At 43.6% G+C, this 19,539-nt stretch overlaps 2 protein-coding genes and 1 pseudogene across 2 annotated transcripts in view; 1 reads left to right on the forward strand and 2 right to left on the reverse strand.

The window, feature by feature from the left end:
* The window catches only part of LOC110530450 (ranBP-type and C3HC4-type zinc finger-containing protein 1-like), a 14,042-nt gene extending 8,489 nt beyond the window's left edge, over positions 1 to 5,553 (forward strand). Inside the window, exons 6-8 of the mRNA XM_036986882.1 lie at positions 4,282 to 4,379; positions 4,552 to 4,660; positions 4,748 to 5,553. Of these exons, the coding sequence (XP_036842777.1) occupies positions 4,282 to 4,379; positions 4,552 to 4,660; positions 4,748 to 4,821 (281 nt within the window). The 3' untranslated portion in view covers positions 4,822 to 5,553. The remainder of the gene's footprint in view (positions 1 to 4,281; positions 4,380 to 4,551; positions 4,661 to 4,747) is intronic.
* Positions 5,550 to 17,646, reverse strand: gpaa1 (glycosylphosphatidylinositol anchor attachment 1). The gene is made up of 13 exons (XM_021613517.2): positions 17,485 to 17,646; positions 17,092 to 17,207; positions 16,542 to 16,721; positions 16,203 to 16,314; positions 15,889 to 16,036; positions 15,706 to 15,807; positions 15,210 to 15,406; positions 9,562 to 9,758; positions 9,276 to 9,429; positions 7,959 to 8,030; positions 7,590 to 7,786; positions 6,542 to 6,712; positions 5,550 to 6,321 (listed from the first exon to the last, which is right to left on the reverse strand). The coding sequence occupies exons 2-13, from the start codon at positions 17,163 to 17,165 to the stop codon at positions 6,078 to 6,080; spliced, it is 1,848 nt and encodes a 615-aa protein (XP_021469192.1). The 5' UTR covers positions 17,166 to 17,207; positions 17,485 to 17,646; the 3' UTR covers positions 5,550 to 6,077.
* A 321-nt stretch (positions 17,647 to 17,967) lies between these two features.
* LOC110530449 lies at positions 17,968 to 19,351 on the reverse strand (annotated as a pseudogene).
* Positions 19,352 to 19,539: the final 188 nt, after the last annotated feature.

A 19,539-nucleotide genomic window follows, 5' to 3' on the forward strand; every position in this document is an offset into this window, starting at 1 on the left:
GAATTTCTTCAGCCTCCTGATGTAGAAGAGGCGCTGTAACGCCTTCTTCACCACACTGTCTGGACCATTTCAGGTTGATTGGACATGATTTGGAAAGGCACACACCTGTCTTTATAAGGTCCCACAGTTGACAGTGCATGTCAGAGCAAAAACCAACTCATGAGGTTGAAGGAATTGTCCGTAGAGCTCCGAGACAGGATTGTGGAAGGGAACCAAAACATTTCTGCAGCATTGAAGATTCCCAAGAACACAATGGCCTCCGTCATTCTTAAATAGAAGAAGTTTGGAACGACCAAAAATCTTCCTAGAGCTGGCCGCCCAGCCAAACTGAGCAATCGGGGGAGATGGTCCTTTTGACAGAGCTCCAGACTTTGTCTGTGGAGATGGGAGAACCTTCCAGAAGGACAACCATCTCTGCAGCACTCCACCAATCAGGCCTTTATGGTGGAGTAACCAGACGGAAGCCACTCAGTAAAAGGCACTACACAGCCCGCTTGGAATTTGCCAAAAGGCACCTAAAGGACTCTGACCATGAGAAAAAGATTGAACTGTTTGGCCTGAATACCAAGCGTCACGCTTGAAAGAAATCTGGCACCATCCCTACGATGAAGCATAGTCGTGGCAGCATCATTCTTTGACAATATTTTTCAGCGGCAGGCTAGATGTGCCAAGCTTATAGACCATTTTTGTGCATGTCGATTTACATGAAATCCATTTAAGTTACAGGTTGTAAAGGCAAAAAAATAGGAAAAACGCCAAGGGGGACGAATACTTTTGCAAGGCACTGTAGCTGTGCAGCGACGCTCCCCATCCAACCTGACAGAGCTTGAGAGGATCTGCAGAGAAAAATTGGAGAAACTCCCCAAATACTTGTGTGCCAAGCTTGTAGCGTCATACCCAAGAAGACTCTAGACTTTAATCACTGTAAAAGGTGCTTCAACAAAAGTACTGAGTAAGGGGTCTGAATACTTATGTAAATGTGATATTTCAGTTGATTTTTTATAAATGTGCCAAAATTTCTAAAGACCTGTTTTTGCTTTGTCATTATGGGTTATTGTGTGTAGATTGAAGAGGAAAAACGATTTAATCCATTTTAGAATAAAGCTGTGGAAAAAGTCAAGAGGTCAGAATACTTTCCGAATGCACTGTATATGGAAGTACAATTAACAAAAATATAAAACACATGTAAAGTGTTGGTTCCATGTTTCATGAGCTGAAATAAAAGAAACCAGACATTTTCCATATGCACAAAACGTATTTCTCTCAAATTTTGTGCACAAATTTGTTAACATCCCTGTTAGTGAGCAGTTCTCCTTTGCTAAAATAATCCAATCCACCTGACTGGTGTGGCATATCAACAAGCTGATCAAACAGCATGATCATTACACAGGTGCGCCTTGTGCTGGGGACAATAAAAGGCCACTCTAAAATGTTCAGTTTTATCACAACACAATGCCACAGATGTTTTGAAGGAGCGAGTGCAATTGGCATGCTGACAGCAGGAATGTCCACCTGAGCTGTTTCCAGAGAATGTAATGTTCATTTTTCTACCATAAGCCACCTCCAACATCGTTTTAGAGAACTTAGCAGTACATCCAACCGGCCTGACAATCACAGACCACGTGTAACCACGCTAGCCCAGGACCTCCGCATCCGGGTTCTTCAGCTGCAGGATGGTCTGAGACCAGCCACCCGGACAGCTGATGAAACTGTGGGTTTGCACAACCTGTCAGAAACCATCTCAGGGGTGATCATCGCCTCACCAGGGTCTTGACCTGACTGCTCCCCTTCAATGGCCACTGGTATGCTGGAGAAGTGTGCTCTTCACAGACGAATCCCGGTTTCAACTGTACCGGACAAAGGGCAGACACCGTGTATGGTATTGTGTGGACAAACAGAGTGCCCCATGGTGGGGTTATGGTATCGGCAGGCATAAGCTACGGACAACAAACATAATAGCATTTTATCGATGGCAATTTGAATGCACAGAGACACCGTGTCGAGATCCTGAGGCCCATTGTCGTGCCATTTATCCACCACCATCACCTCATGTTTCAGTATGATAATGCATAGGCCCATCTCGCAAGGATCTGTACACATTTCCTGGAAACTGAAAATGTCCCAGTTCTTCCATGGCCTGCCTGCCTACTAACCAGACGTGTCACCAATTGAGCATGTTTGGGATTCTCCGGATCAACGCGTACGACAGCGTGTTCCAGTTCCTATCAACATCCTGCAACTTCGCACAGCCATTGAAGAGGAGTGGGACAACATTCCACAATCAACAGCCTTATCAACTCTATGCGAAGGAGATGTGACCTGCTGCATGAGGTAAATGGTCACACCAGAAACTGACTGGTCTTCTGATCCAAGCCCCCTACCTTTTAAAAAATAAGTATCTGTGACCAACAGATATCAGCATATCTGTATTCCCAGTCATGTGAAATCCATAGATCTGGGCCTAATTAAATAATTTAAATAGACTGATTTCCTTATGAACTGTAACTCAGTAAAATCTTATTGTTGCATCTTGCATTTATATGTTTCTTCAGTGTAGTTTAGTGCATCTCCAATCCATTGTTAAATCGAGAATCGGCTTCCCATTTCACAACATTTCACTCATGCTGCCAAACATACCCTCGTAAAACTGACTATCCTACCGTTCCTTGACTTCGGTGATGTCATTTACAAAATAGCCTCCAACATTCTACTCAGCCAATTGGATGATGTCTATCTGTTTTGTCACCAAAGCTCCATATACTACCCACCACTGTGTCCTGTATGCTCTCGTTGGCTGGTCCTCGCTACATATTTGTCGCCAAACCCACTGGCTCCAGGTCATCTAAGTCTTTGCTAGATAAAGCTACACCTTATCTCAGCTCACTGGTCACCATAGCAACACCCACCCGTAGCACGAGCTCCAGCAGGTATATTTCACTGGTCACCCCCAAAGACAACACCTCTTTGGCCGCCTTTTCTTACAGAACGAATTGCAAAAATCACTGAAGTTGGAGACTTACATCTCCCTCACTAACTTTAAGCGTCAGCTGTCAGAGCAGCTTACCGATCGCTGCAGCTGTTCACAGCCCATCTGTAAATAGCCCATCCAACCAACTACCTACCTCATCCCCATATTTGTTTTTCTGCTCTTTTACACACCAGTATTTCTACTTGCACATCCTCATCTGCACATATCGCTAAATTGTAATTACTTCGCCCCTATTGGAGTATTTATTGCCTTACCTCCTTACTTCATTTGCACACACTGTATACAGATTTTTCTATTGTGTTATTGACTACATTCGTTTATTCCATGTGTAACTCTGCGTTGTTGTTTTTGTTGCACTGCTTTGCTTTATCTTGGACAGGTCGCAGTAGTAAATGAGAACTTGTTCTTAGCAGGCCTACCTGGTTAAATAAAGGTGAAATTAGAAAGTGCTAAAAAAAAAAGGTTAAATACTTAAATAAAAATGATAGTTTCCTGATCTTAGATCTCTCAGATATAGGGCAGACACTTCAAAACAAACTTCCTTTAGATATTCTTTGGGACTGTTTTTCCATTTATGAATATGTATTTCTATGGGCTTATAAGGCCAAATTCAATGTTTCATTAAATCATTTAAAAATATATTTCATACCTAAAGGGGTCCTAAAATTCTAAATCAAATATCTAAATGATCCTTGGTATGACCATCTTCAAACAATTCCATATGTTGGCTTAGTAGAACCCTCCTTTAGACTCTAGATCAGGGCTGTAGGCTTATTTCATTTTTATTTTCTCCAACCCTAATCTAGCGCACCTGATTATTAATTAGCTGGTTAATAAGCTGAATCAGGTTAGTTACAACTGGGGTTAAAAAGAGAACCTACAGGAGGGTAGCTCTCCAAGAACAGGGTTGGAGAGCCCTGCCCTAGAGGGTTAAAGAACTGGTTTGGATTAAGAAATAGGCCTCCAATATTAAAACAAATGATAAATACGAAAGTATATATAAAGTTCCAAAATTGCATCCTATCAGAACAGCGAGTTGCACAGTAGGCCGCATTAGGCTATTTGTTTGGTAATTATACAAAACATGATGCTAATCTCTATCATGTAAAGGACATAGAATTGTATGAAATGTGTTTATAAAAGGCTCATTTATTTTTTCAGACCCTGCATGTGTGGAAATCCTAAAACCGGGTCTGCTCAACTGTATGCCAGTATGCAAATATAGTTGCATGCAATGCTTTATTATAAAAGGGGACTGATCACTCATTTACCATTGTTGTGATTGACTGTAGGGAGCACCGGACGTGAGGCTGACAGGCTGGGTATGAGCGAGATCAGAGAGGCCCTCAACAATAAACCTGATCAACCCTGCAAAGCCAGTAAAACACAGGTACAAACCAAATGTTTTCATATGTATGTGGTCGGCTGTTGGCTCCAAACACCATTTAATTGTTTTACGCAAGATGATAGAAACCTATGTCCTGAACTATCAGGGAAAGAAAAAGTAATATTTCATATAGCTAGTATACTGACCATCACTGCTCTTTACGTCTGACACGCAGACAGAATGGGTTTGTCCCTCTTGCACCTTTATCAACAATCGTTCCCGACCAGGCTGTGAGATCTGCAGTACAGCCAGACCTGACTCGGGAGCACCGCCTCATACAACAGGTACTGTATCTATTGCATAGAGTAGACAGAACACATCACCTGCATTCTAAACTACAATATTGTCTTTATTCCCTGTCTGTATTAAAGGAGAAAGGAAGGAGAGTGGAGCAGGGGGAGATTGGTGCATTGATCAGTTGACTGCCTTGCAACCTATACCATAGCCTGGATGACTGATCACACACAACTGACACCAACTTACTGCTTCTTAGGTAAAAACCCACTACTGACAAACACTAGAGGTATATGGACGTTGTTGCACACATGGAGCTCCACTTGCAGTGGCTCACAAAAGGAACTACCTGTATAGTCAATGGGAGCTGGCTTTTTGACTCTCCTCTGGACATAATGGCAGTCAGCAACCTTTGCCTTGTGGTAGACTTTCTATTTATTTATTTTACATTGGGGAGGGGTAGAATAGTCCTATATTTATTCCAGAGGGGTGGGTGGTGCTTCCCTTCTCTCTACCTGATATCGCAGATGAGAGAATATGGTATATTTTGAAGTTGGCCAACTGGGATACTTTTGAGTATTGAAAGTGCAGTTTAAAACCAAGGCCTGTATTCAAACTCAGAGTAGGTGTGCTGGTCTAGGATCAGATGTATTTTAAATCATAATTATATAGACATGGGGGACCTGATCCTAGATCAGTACTCCTACTCTGAGATACATTGTGAATACAGGCCCAGGTCTTGCTGGTCAATGGGATGAGGGGAATTAGTTGCTATGAGGCAAGTCTGTGGGAGTGACAAGGTTTTAAAGTGATTTTATTGTTGATGCGTTTCACCTATTTGTCATAAGTTTCTCTGTCTGAACTGTGTTAGTGACAGAATGTTATGTTTTGTCAAACATAACTGTATAAAATGGTGTTAGCTGAATAAACATACGTTGATCAAGTTTGAGTTAAGTTTTTATTTGAGCATTTATAAATGAGTGTCTGTACACATGGTTCAAATAAAGTGTATATATATATAAAAAAAAAAAAACATATTTAAAGACAATTCTTAGTTCATATAGTAGATTATGGATATTTTCTGGAGGGCCTCAGTTGCCAAGAGGTTGGCTTAAGGATACTGCTTCCTTAACATTTTCTTTTGTTCAGTTTCATCCCTTAGAATATTCACTCAGGCCCAATAACATAACCAAAACACAGTGCATTATTTATTCCTTCAGGTACCATAAACCAATCCCATGCACACAAGCCCTGAACCCAATACAACCTTTTAGTTGCCAGACAAGCCCAACCCAATACACTTAACCACTCCCCCTGCCAACTTCCTATTCCTTCAAGTCAGTCAGCCTACTCCTTGGGGAAACACCTTCATTCCATAAAGGCAGGTTTAGGAGCAGTTTCACCTCTCAGGATAGATAGTTCCCATATAAAGGCAGGTCTGGGACCAGTCTTCCCCCAGTTACCTGTTTACTTCCAGAAGAGAATGTTCCAGAGCAGCAACCAACAGGGGTAGATCAGCAGAGCCAGGAGCGGATAGACCAATGAGCCGTAGAGGGCGTGGTCCAGGATGCCCTGGGAGATGACAGACAGGAAGAGCATCCAACCATCTTGCAGGGAGACAGGGGTCTCCTGCAGCTCCTGGAAGACGAAGACGCAGTAGAGCAGAGTGCAACCGGGGCTCAGGAGCACCATGATGGCTGCAGATAGAGCCCTGGGGAGAGAGGGTAAAGTCGTTATTACAGAGCCCTGGAAGAAGAAACATTAATACAGCACTCAAGACAGTGGATAAGAGGGGGGGAACCATTACACACACTATCCTCACACACAGGGACAATGGAACTAACACTGCAACATCACTGAGAAAACAACATATTGAGAATTATTACTTCTATGAGAAAGTTGTGGGTGGGTGAGAGTGTTGAGAGTATTACTTGGGTGTATGTGGTGTGATGAAGGCAGCGATGGGTACCAGGGACAGAGCCAAGATGAAGCCCAGGGAGAAGTTGATAAGGGCAGTGCAGCCCAGTAACACAGCCAGGTAGAGGAGAGCCACCAGCTTCAGCACTCTCCAGCCCTCCTCTGTACCCTCTCCTTGCAGAAGCCTGGGGGAGAAAGAGAGAGATAAAATACCCATTTATACCTGGTGCTAACATGTGCCCTTTGTCCTGATCTTGTCCACATTTTCAGACAGGTGTAAACGATTAAAAGACATTTGATTGTGATCAGATCTTCCTGAGCACCTCCATCGGTTGTCAGGCATGCATTGTGTCTGGATATCAATGAAGTGTAAACATCTGGATGGTCAAGCCATTTAAAAATCATTGACACGTATCACAATTTGATTTATAATAAATGTATTAACATTATCTTGAAAGAATATCTGTAAAATCATTTGCATACAGGGAGGCACTAGATAATCTGGTCACAATGTGGATGGATAAGAGACATTTTACACAGACCTTTGTTACAAGGAGCATATGAGCACACAGACAATTAGGAGCACAATTAAAAATATTTGAGGTAAGAAGCTGTTTTTCTTTGCCGAAATGGTGCAAGCATGACAGTCATGAATCTGCACTCAGGGGCTGTTTTACAGTAAAGTAATCATTGCAACCATTTTTCTAGGTGCACTTGTGCTCCTAAATTACAATTCCAGGTTGCACACAGCAAAATATTTAGGCACATATGCATGTAAAATGGTAGCACTGTAGAGCCCTGCCTTGATTAGATGATATTGATCAAATCACGAAACGCACGTTAGCGCAAGGTGTAAACGACACGAGTTATAGGGTAGGGACATGGTGAAATAAAATTATTTACTGCAGCCACAGTATCGTCAAGGTGTGTGTGTGTGATCACGGGGCAAACCTGGCATATTGTATGCATATTTAGTGTGTGAGAACCTGCATCAGCCATCTTATGTTTTCTTTGAGTGTGTGTATATGTGAGAAAGATGAGAGGGTGTGTATGTGTGTGTACCTGTGTGTGTTGTGTGGCAGGGCCAGTCCTGCGGTGTAGATAGCTATAGCAGTGAGGACCACAGCTTCCGTCTCAGACACAGGGAAGTGTTGCACAGCCATCTCCTGAGAGAGGATAGGGAGGGTGTATAGAGCCACCCCTGTCATGTGACTGATCACTACTGGAGTCAGGATAGACAGGACCCCTGGGCTGGAGGGCTGATGGAGGACAGAGGGAGACAGGAGGAAAGAGTCAATTATACCGACATAGACCAATAGGTTGAGGACTTCTAGAGATGTAAAAAGGTAGATACTATAGTTACACAATACAAACCAGAAGTGCGCAAACACACACACACACACACAGCTTGTTTACTACTCCATTACTGACCTGCACTCCCCCAGCCACCCCATCCTCTGTTCCTGGTGGAGAAGCACCTAGCTGAACCCACAGGTCTAAGGCCTGTTACTTCCATTAAGGACAAAACCGATATGCACCAGTGTATTAAACCATCATCGACATATACACAGCCTCATCATGACTTAAAGCTGAAATCCTTAACGAAACTGCCACGTCTGTTTGCCCAATGGACATCATTGCACGTGCGCTAGAACAGCAGAATGTACTGCCATTTTTTTTACCACATTGTGCAACACTCCTCACCCCCGCTTCGTCAAAAAAAATACATTGATAACGGCATTAGGGCGGAGAGCAGCACTGTTTCCCCTACTGTGGATTCCATCTTTAATGAAGTTGAACATTCAGCTTAACTATGCAAACATATCATTAACCCACATTAGGCCTTTTGACTAACCTAATTCATTTACTAATATAGGAGAATGGACCAAAATGAATATGCTTTCTGTCCATTTACAGTTGAAGTCAGATTTTTACATACACCTTAGCCAAATACATTCAAACTCAGTTGACAATTCCTGACATTTAATCCTAGTAAAAAATCCCTGTTTTAAGTCAGTTAGGATCACCACTTATTTTAAGAATGAGAAATGTCAGAATAATAGTAGAGAGAATTATTTATTTCAGCTTTTATTTATTTACGGCCAAACAGTTCTACTTTTGTTTCATCAGACATTTCTCCAAAAAGTATGATCTTTGTCCCCATGTGCAGTTGCAAACCGTAGTCTGGCTTTTGTTCTGGGATAGATTTATTTTGATTTTCCCATGATTTCAAGCACTGAGTTTGAAGGCCTTGAAATACATCCACAGGTACACCTCCAATTGACTCAAATTGTGTCACTAGACCATCAGAAGCTTCTAAAGCAATGACATTTTCTGGAATTTTCCAAGCTGTTTAAAGGCACAGTCAACTTAGTGTATGTTAACTTATGAACCACTGGAATTGTGATACAGTGAATTATAAGTTAAATAATCTGTCTGTAAACAATTATTGGAAAAATTACTTGTGTCATGCACAAAGTAGATGTCCTAACAGACTTGCCAAAACTATAGTTTGTTAACAAGACATTTGTGGAGTGGTTGAAAAACTAGTTTTAATGGACTCCAACCTAAGTGTATGTAAACTTCCGACTTCAACTGTAATTCCCACACAAGTGCATCTCAACCCTCCAGCTCTCTTGGGCAGGTCTCCCTTGGGAAAAAAGTAGTCAGACCTCAATGGGACTACCTGGTTAAAAAAACAGTTAAATAAAAATAGAATCCCCTATTGTCCCAGAGGTGGAAGGATACGCGCAACAGCAGAATCACAGCCAGCAGGCCGAAGGCGGGCATGTAGTAACCAATGGAGACGAAGCGAGAGAGCGAGGGCATAAGGTAGAAGAAGTAGGACTGGTGCAGACGCTCCAGGAGGTTGTTCAGCTTCCGGTACATCCCCTCCAGGAGCCTGAGGGACACACACAGGTTTATTTCCATGTCAATTTCACTGTGTCCAAATGTCTCCATAGAAATGCCAAGAGTTGCATTTGAAGGCTTTCTGATCATCTAAATTGAAGCTTGAACATCATGAGCAGCTGACCTGCCGATGGTGGTGGTGTCTGTCTTGTACTGTCTGAAGCTGTTGATGCCCCTGATGGAGGCAGCCTCTATGTGGTATCTGAGGAACAGGCCGTGGTCCCCCCAGGGTCGCCCACTGGCCTGCTTCAGCACCATCAACATCATGGTCTGGGCCGCGTGGCTGTAGCCCGATGTAGTGTCCCAGTCGTTCCTCTGGAGCTGGATGGAGAGAGGACAGTCAGCATGACAATCAGGCAATTAAACATGTTATTACATCATGTCATTACTGGCTTCTCCTTACCTGGCATAGAGGAATGCAAAACATCTATGGTGTTCTATTATTAGACCGCTTTGAAAGCATTACAAATTTACAGCATGTACTTTCTGCAACAACATCAAATATCTTCACCGCACACGGAGGCTAAAAGAGACTTTCCTCCTTCGAGACGTCCCTCTAAGGCCCTTCTGCTAGCTGTCTGAATCGCTGTGTCTCCAGCCAGTCCAACCACTCACTGGACCCCTATGATCACCCGGATATGCATGCCTCTCCCTAATATCAATATGCCTTGTCCATTACTGTCCTGGTTAGTGATTATTGTCTTATTTCACTGTAGAGCCTCTAGCCCTGCTCAATATGACTTAACCTACCATTTAGTTCCACCTCCCACATATGCGGTGACATCACCTGGTTTAGAGGTCTCTAGAGACAATATTTCTTTCATCATTACTCAACGCCTAGGTATACCTCTGTCTATACATTATGCCTTGAATCTATTCTATCGCGCCCAGAAACCTGCTCCTTTTACTCTGTTCCAAACGTACTAGACGACCAGTTCTGATAGCCTTTAGCCGTACCCTTATCCTACTCTGTTCCTCTGGTGATGTAGAGGTTAATCCAGGCCCTGCAGTGCCTAGCTCCACCCCTACTCCCCAGGTGCTCTCATTTGTTGACTTCTGTAACCGTAAAAGCCTTGGTTTCATGCATGTTAACATTAGAAGCCTCCTCCCTAAGTTTGTTTTATTCACTGCCCTAGCACACTCTGCCAACCCGGATGTCCTAGCCGTGTCTGAATCCTGGCTTAGGAAGACCACCAAAAACCCTGACATTTCCATCCCTAACTATAACATTTTCCGACAAGATAGAACTGCCAAAGCTGGCGGTGTTTCAATCTACTGCAGAGATAGCCTGCAGAGTTCTGTCTTACTATCCAGGTCTATACCCAAACAATTCGAACTTCTACTTTTAAAAATCCACCTTTCCAGAAACAAGTCTCTCACCTTTGCCACTTGCTATTGACCACCCTCTGCCCCCAGCTGTGCCCTGGACACCATATGTGAACTGATTGCACCCCATCTATCTTCAGAGCTCGTGCTGCTAGGTGACCTAAACTGGGACATGCTTAACACTCCGGTCATCCTACAATTTAAGCTTGATGCCGTCAAATCGCACACAAATTATCAACGATTCGACCAGGTACAACACCAAATCCGTAAACACGGGCACCCTCATAGATCTCATTCTAACCAACTTGCCCTCCAAATACACCTCTGCTGTTTTCCCCTTCAGCGAGCAGGCCTTTCTAAATCGACCTGGCCCGGGTATCCTGGAAGGATATTGACCTCATACCGTCAGTAGAGGATGCCTGGATGTTCTTTAAAAGTGCCTTCCTCACCATCTTCAATAAGCATGCCCCATTCAAAAAAATGTAGAACCAGGAACAGAAATAGCCCTTGGTTCACTCCAGACCTGACTGCCCTTGAACAGCACAAAAACATCCTGTGGTGTACTGCATTAGCATCGAATAGCCCCCATGATATGCAACTTTTCAGGGAAGTTAGGAACCAATATACAGGCAGTTAGGAAGGCTAGCTTTTTCAAGCAGAAATTTGCATCCAGTAGCACAAACTCAAAAAAGTTCTGGGACACTGTAAAATCCATGGAGAAAAAGAGTACCTCCTCCCAGCTGCCCACTGCACTGAGCCTAGGAAACTGTCACCACCGATAAATGCACTATAATTGAGAATTTCAAGAACCATTTTTCTATGGCTGGCCATGCTATCCACCTGGCTACCCCTACTAGAGGTCGACCGATTAATCGGAATGGCCGAAGTTTTCATAACAATCGGAAATCTGTATTTTTGGACACTGATTTGGCCATTTAAAAAAAAAATGTTTACACCTTTATTTAATCTTTATTTAACTAGGCAATTCAGTTAAGAACACATTCTTATTTTCAATGACGGTCTAGGAACGGTGGGTTGACTGCCTCGTTCAGGGGCAGAACGGCAGATTTTTACCTTGTCAGCTCGGGGGATTCAATCTCAGTCCAACGGTCTAACCACCTGCCTCTCATTGCACTCCACGAGGAGACTGCCTGTTACACGAATGCAGTAAGCCAGGGTAAGTTGCTAGCTAGCATTAAACTTATCTTGTAGAAATCCATCAATCGTAATCACTAGTTAACTACACATGGTTGATGATATTACTAGTTTATCTAGCGTGTCTGGCATTGCATATAATCGATGTGATGCGTATCGTTGCTCCAATGTGTACCTAACCATAAACATCAATGCCTTTCTTAAAATCAATACACAGAAGTATATATTTTTAATCCTGCATATTTAGCTAAAATAAATCCAGGTTAGCAGGCAATATTAACCAGATGAAATTGTGTCACTTCTCTTGCATTCATTGCACGCAGAGTCAGTGTATATGCAACAGTTTGGGCCGCCTAATTTGCCAGAATTTCACGTAATTATGACATATCATTGAAGGTTGTGCAATTTAACAGGAATATTTTGATTTATGGATGCGACCCGTTAGATAAAATACGGAACGGTTCCGTATTTCACTGAAAGAATAAACGTCTTGTTTTTCGAGATGATAGTTTCCGGATTCAATCATATTAATGACCTAAGGCTCGTATTTCTGTGTGTTATCATGTTATAACTAAGTCTATGATTTGATAGAGGAGTCTGACTGAGGGGTGGTAGGCAGCAGCAGGCTTCATTCAAACAGCACTTTCGTGCGTTTGCCAGCAGCTGTTTATGACTTCAAGCCTACCAACTCCCGAGATTAGGCTCGTGTAACCAATTTCACATTGGCTAGCTAGTTAGAGGGGTGCGCGCTAATAGCATTTCAAACGTCACTCGCTCTGAGACCTGGAGTGGTTGTTCCCCTTGCTCTGCAAGGGTAACGCTGCTTCGAGGGTAGCTGTTGTCATTGTGTTCCTGGAACATCCAATAGTCAAAGGTAAATGAAATACAAATGGTATAGAGAGAAATAGTCCTATTAGTCCTATAATAACTACAACCTAAAACTTCTTACCTGGGAATATTGAAGACTCATGTTAAAAGGAACCACCAGCTTTCATATGTTCTCATGTTCTGAGAAAGGAACTTAAACATTAGCTTTCTTACATGGCACATATTGCACGTTTACTTTCTTCTCCAACACTTTGTTTTTGCATTATTTAAACCAAATTGAACATGTTTCATTATTTATTTGAGGCTAAATTGATTTTATTGATGTATTATATTAAGTTAAAGTAAGTGTTCATTCAGTATTGTTGTACTTGTCATTATTACAAAGAAATAAAAATAAATTGTCCGATTAATCGGTATCGGCTTTTTTTGGTCCTCCAATAATCAGCGTTGATAAATTATAAATCGGTCGACCTCTAACCCGATCAACAGCCCTCCACCCCACAGCAACTCACCCAAGCCTCCCCATTCCTCCTTCACCCAAATCCAGATAGCTGATGTTCTGAAAGAGAGGCAAAATCTGGGCCCCAACAAATCAGCCGGGCTAGACAATCTGGACACTCTTTCTAAAATGATCTGCCGAAACTGTTGCAACCCCTATTACTAGCCTGTTCAACCTCTCTTTCGTATCATATGAGATTCCCAAAGATTGGAAAGCTGCCGCGGTCATCCAACCTCTTCAAAGGGGGAGACACTCTAGACCCAAACTGTTACAGACCTATATCTATCCTACTCTGCCTTTCTAAGGTCTTCGAAAGCCAAGTTAACAAACAGATCACCGACCATTTCGAATCCCACTGTACCTTCTCCGCTATGCAATCTGGTTTCCGAGCTGGCCATGGGTGGCACCTCAGCCACGCTCAAGGTCCTAAACGATATCATAACCGCCATCGATAAGAGACATTACTGTGCAGCCGTATTCAACGACTCTCAACCACCACATTCTTATCGGCAGACTCAACAGCCTTGGTTTCTCAAATGACTGCCTCGCCTGGTTCACCAACTACTTCTCTGATAGAGTTCAGTGTGTCAAATCTCTTTGGGGGTGATACAGGGTTCAATTCTCGGGCTGACTCTTTTCTCTGTATACATCAATGATGTCGCTCTTGCTGCTGGTGATTCTCTGATCCATCTCTACGCAGACGACACCATTCTGTATATCTCTGACCCGTCTTTGGACACTGTGTTTAACTAACCTCCAGACAAGCTTCAATGCCATACAACTCCCTTTCTGTGGCCTCCAACTGCTCTTAAATGCAAGTAAAACTTAATGCATGCTCTTCAACCGATCGCTGCCCGCACCTGCCCGCCCGTCCAGGTTCTTAGACGGTTCTGACTTAGAAAATGTGGACAATTACAAATACCTAGGTGTCTGGTTAGACTGTCAACTCTCCTTTCAGACTCACAATATGCATCTCCAATCCAAAATTAAATCTAGAGTCGGCTTCCTACTTCGCAAAAAAAAAGCATCCTTCACTCATGCTGCCAAACATACCCTCGTAAAACTGACCATCCTACCGATCCTGGACTTCGGCAATGTCATTTACAAAATAGCCTCAAACACTCTAGTCAACTAATTGGATGCAGTCTATCACAGTGCCATCCGTTTCGTCACCAAAGCCCCATATACACTACCCACCACTACGACCTGCCCACCACTGCGACAATGCTCTCGTTGGCTGGCCCTCGCTTCATACTCATCGCCAAAGCACTGGCTCCAGGTCATCTACAAGTCTCTACTAGGTAAAGCCCCGCCTTATCTCAGCTCACTGGTCACCATAGCAGCACCCACCCGTAGCATGCACTCCAGCAGGTATATCTCACTGGTCACACCCAAAGCCAATTTTTCCTTTGGCCGCCTTTCCTCCCAGTTCACTGCTGCCAAAAACTGGAACGATCTGCAAAAAACACTGAGGCTGGAGACTCATATCTCCCTCACTAGCTTTAAGCACCAGCTGTCAGAGCATCTCACAGATCACTCCACCTGTAAACAGCCCATCCAACTACCTCATCCTCATACTGTATTTCTTTCTTTATCTTGCTCCTTTGCACCCCAGTATCTCTACTCGCATATTCATCTTCTGCACATCTACTATTCCAGTGTTTAATTGCTATATTGTAATTACTTCACCACCATGGCCTATTTATTGCCTTACCTCCCTTGTCCTACCTCATTTGCACATACTGTAAATAGACTTTCAACTGTATGTTTGTTTATTCCATGTGTAACTCTGTGTTGTTGTATGTGTCGAACGGCTTTACTTTATCTTGGCCAGGTCGCAGTTGCAAAGGAGAACTTGTTCTCAACTAGCCTACCTGGTTAAATAAAGGTGAAATAAAATAATAATAATAATTCAAACTTACTTACTCAAGTAATTACTCAAGGCATTTGGACTTCTTCCCTACCTTGCCCTGGATGGTACACAGGACGCCTATCTTCTGGCAGAAGGCGTAGAAGAGGTTGGCCAGGTCCAGGTTTGGCAGCTGGCCGTTGAGCCCCTCCAGAACCAGATCTAGACTGGTGATGACATCACTGCTCAGCTCCAAAGACAGAGCTGCCTGGATGGAGCCACCTCTTCCCTGCAGTGGAGACCAGTCACCACCTGAGGGATCAAGCAGGAGGCACAGCGGTGGCAGGTTTGTTGGAATAGAACAGGGCTATCAAACCCTGTTCCTGGACAGCTGTAACTAACCTGATTCAGTTTATCAACCAGCTAATTATTAGAATCCGGTGTGCTAGATTAGAAATGGAGGGAAAACCTACAGGACGGTAGCTCTCCAGGAACAGGATTAAAGAGCCCTGGTATAGACATTGATAACACATACAGTCTATAATGGTGTCTCTAAAACTGGTGCATTACAGGGTTACATTATTACAGAGATGCAGGTACAGAGTACTGACCAGTGGTGTTGGTGTGGTGGTATCCCTCCAGCCAGGCCTGCATGCCAATCAGGTCATGTTCATTCACCAGGAAGATAATGTCCTTAGCCCAGTGGATCTGACCTAAGAAGAGACCAATCATTGACAGAATTTAACCTTTGGAAATGGTCTGTGTGTGAATGTTAGTAATAGTAGTATGCTTACTCCTGAAGTACTGGGCGAGGCCCAGCAGAAGGCCCACTGCCTGGTTGTTATTGTTTCCCTCACTACAGGGGGCACTCAGCACCAGGGCTTCAGTACGAGGGGCTCTAGGGGCCCGCAGGATCCCATACACGTTAGTGCCCCGCACCATCTGACCGAGACAAACCGTGAGAAGGATCAGTGAGAGAAAGAGAAGAAATTAAAGCCTGTGTTGAGATACAGAGGAGGAATGTGTGTGTGAGAGTGTGTGCGCGCACCAAGATTAAATAGGAGCTTATGTTTAATATGTAGACATCTTTGTCTCAGCCCACACGCACATATCTCTCTTTGTTTTCATCTGGGAAGGGAAGCTTGCGGGTGAAGCTCTGAGTGAACACTTCCAGCCCTCGAGACTGCATGGTCTTCACCAGCCAATCCACCGGCATCCCACTACAGAGAGAAGTGAGGAAGGGAGAAGAAAACAATTGAAACACAGAAGGAATATTGTGGGAGTGGTTATCACTATTATAGCTGCATTTGTGATAGGTAGGATAAGCACTGAATCCCAAAGTAGGGGTTAGTGATAGCTAGGGGTGAGTTTTTCCTGGTCACATGAACAAGAGAAGCTCCTGGCACTAGTGATGGCTATAGGAGGAAGGCTTATTAGTTTGACTCACCCTACTTTCTTCTTGTGAGCAGCAAACTCCCTACCGGTGGCCAGAGCCCTCTCACCTGCTGGGAAGCGTTCCTCCACCATGGTGGAGCCCATGGCGTTCTCTGACATGTAGGTGCGCAGGGTGAACGGCTCAAAGGCCAAGCCCATGAACCATGCCACACCCGCCAGGTAGCACATAACACTGGGGAGACATCATTATATAATTTGAAAGCATTTGCATTATACACAGTTAGGAGGTAGGCTGGGGCGGTAGGTAGCCTAGTGGTTAGAGCATTGGACTATTAACCGGAAGGTTGCTGGATCAAATCCCCAAGGTGACATGGTAAAAATCTGTTGTTCTGCCCCTGAAAAGGCAGTTAACCCACTGTTCCTAGGCCGCCATTGAAAATAAGAATTTGTTCTTAACTGACTTGCCTAATTAAATAAAAGGTAAAATAAAATAATACATATAGTACAAGTGGATAAAGTGCATCAAGAGGACGCCCTGTTCCATTCCACTTCCCCAGCAAATTCAATATTCTACCATTGATATTCTGCCAGGAAGGACTCACCAGATTGGTGCATTGAGACGGGTGAGAAGTTTGGTCAGGGCTCGCCTTCGGTTTGGGTCAGACAGCAGTCCCATGTTGTTGTTGCTTTGACACCTCCCAGACAGGCTCAGCTGGACCTTTGCAAACAAAGCCCCAGTCAATAATATTCAATATGAATGTAGTTTTTAGTCATCCCCTCGCATTGTAGGCATCTATAGTGTTAATCTAGCTAGCTAACTGCTAACCTTTGTAATAAAAATAAACAGTGCTAAAGAACATGGTCCATTATTATCAATTAGCAGATGTTAGCTAGCTAGCTAGTTGCCTAACTAAGCAGCAGAGAATCAGCAACGTTGCACGCGCAAAAATCCGCAACTCAGTTATTTTAAACTAAACAATATATTTATACAATACCTTTACAAAATGTGTAGTTAACCAGAGCCTACTTTTCGGGCACAATGGAAAGGCCCAAGATTTGACAGGTGTAGCTAGCCTGTACTTTACTGCTATAGATTTTCCACCGGTCTTTTTTCTTGGTTCTTATCGGACGATTGTGCGACGGACCAACTTCCGCTTTAGCCAAGAAATGATAAAAACAGAGATTACCTCATTGGATTTGTGACTGGCTCACCCTGTTGGTTTGGAAAATGAATTGCCTAAATAAATTCACATAACTAATTCAGGGGTGTATGTATTAGTCAGATCCTGTTGGCAGACGTTTTGCACCAGAATTCGACTAATGAATACACCCCCCTGTGACGCTACACTCAAATTGTTTTATTTTTGCTGACTGATTGATTTATCCAATCCCAGATTCTGATGTAGACCTACATCTATAGCTCCCTCTGTCCACAAATCATCTCGGCCCATTTATAGATTACTCAAAACACATCAATGGGTTTAAATGTAATTGTTTATAAAGGCATTTCATACAAAAGCAGAGCAAGAGTGTACAATAAAAAAGACAACATTAATCCTCTATCTACTCCTCCCTCCACCTCCCCTGGCCATTCACTATAGGCCAATCTACCACAAAGTCCAAGCTACACCACATCACTCTCCGGTCAGTGCAGACACCTCCTGAAGATGCCATCTCATCACCTCATCCAACACTTTACTGACGCCCTACAGGCCGTCATGGCCGCCTCCGTCAGTGTCTCTAGGTGGTCCTGGTGGAGTCGGGCGTCCATCTGTAGCAGGGCGATGTGCCCACCATGGGGCAGCAATGCCAAGGCCAGTGATGTGCCCCCTCAACTCTCTTCAGCATGGCACAGGTCTGCCAACGCCGTCTCGTCCACAAAGCCTGCAGTGCAGGCGCACACGTTAGGGGATACCCGCGTCGATCAGTGCCCGAGTGGCAGCGTTCACACGCACTGTGGTTCCCACCGTCTGACTGCAAGATCTGAGAAGGAAGAGAGTGAAGTGTTTCAATTCAAGTCAGGTTGACTTTTCAAGCCCCATGTCTAAGTGTTCAACTTGATGAAGAAAACTCTACACCATTCATTAGTCGGATTCCGTTGCAAAAGTGAGTGTTTCTATTGGACACATTTAGGTTGGTCCCTTCCCGTTTTGTTCAGTTTGGTGTTTGCTTCTGTTTGGTTCCTAGCGTCAACGATAAACAGTTTCCGTTGCAAAACATTTCGCAACAGAAGAAGAAAAAACTATTAACTATACCAATGAATACTCCCCTGCGAACATGAAACTGAGTAAAACTTCAAATTGGTTCCAAATCCCAAAGACTGGATATACATACACTTTCATTCCCCATTTTAAGAATAGTGCAGATTCCACCACAACCCATTTCATAATTAATTCAGATCTGAAATAGCTGATACCTTGACATAAATGTATATTTGAGAGCGTGGGTACATATTAGTCAACACCGCTGCCTCACACGTCTGCTTGAGGTGAAGGCTCATGTCTGTGGTCTTGCGGTCGGTCCCCTCTTCCTCTCAACTGTGCTGAAAGTGGCCAGTTGATGACAGCGCGGTCATGGAGATAGTATTTGTTATCTAACAAACGTTAGCTAGATATATCCATCTTGCTAGTTTAGCAATAAACGTACTTCATGAGGGCCATACACAACTGCCAGCGCTTTGGTATTTCCCTGTTCTATGTATGCAGACCCGTTAGCTTGGGTAAATAAACCCATACCAGCGTGTACTCAGTAGTTTTTCTTCAATCTAGACGATATCCTTGGTCGGACAATAATTCCAGGCCTGCCATCATTGAATGTTTGAACTGGAGTACGACAACTACGCACGTGTGTAATAGACGACATTGCCCATGAGTAGATAATAGTGGTTTTAGGGATTCAAAACCAAAGACGATTTGTCGACCTCGCCAAGAGATTTAGGATGTATTCATTGCGCCGATTCTGTTGCAGAATGTTTTACAACGTTTAATCCAAACGGAAAACGTTTTGCAACGAAAACGAGTTTCTTTTGGACCAATTAGGGTTCGTTCAAT

The sequence above is a fragment of the Oncorhynchus mykiss genome, chromosome 8 (assembly GCF_013265735.2).
Source record: "Oncorhynchus mykiss isolate Arlee chromosome 8, USDA_OmykA_1.1, whole genome shotgun sequence".
NCBI lineage: Eukaryota > Metazoa > Chordata > Actinopteri > Salmoniformes > Salmonidae > Oncorhynchus > Oncorhynchus mykiss.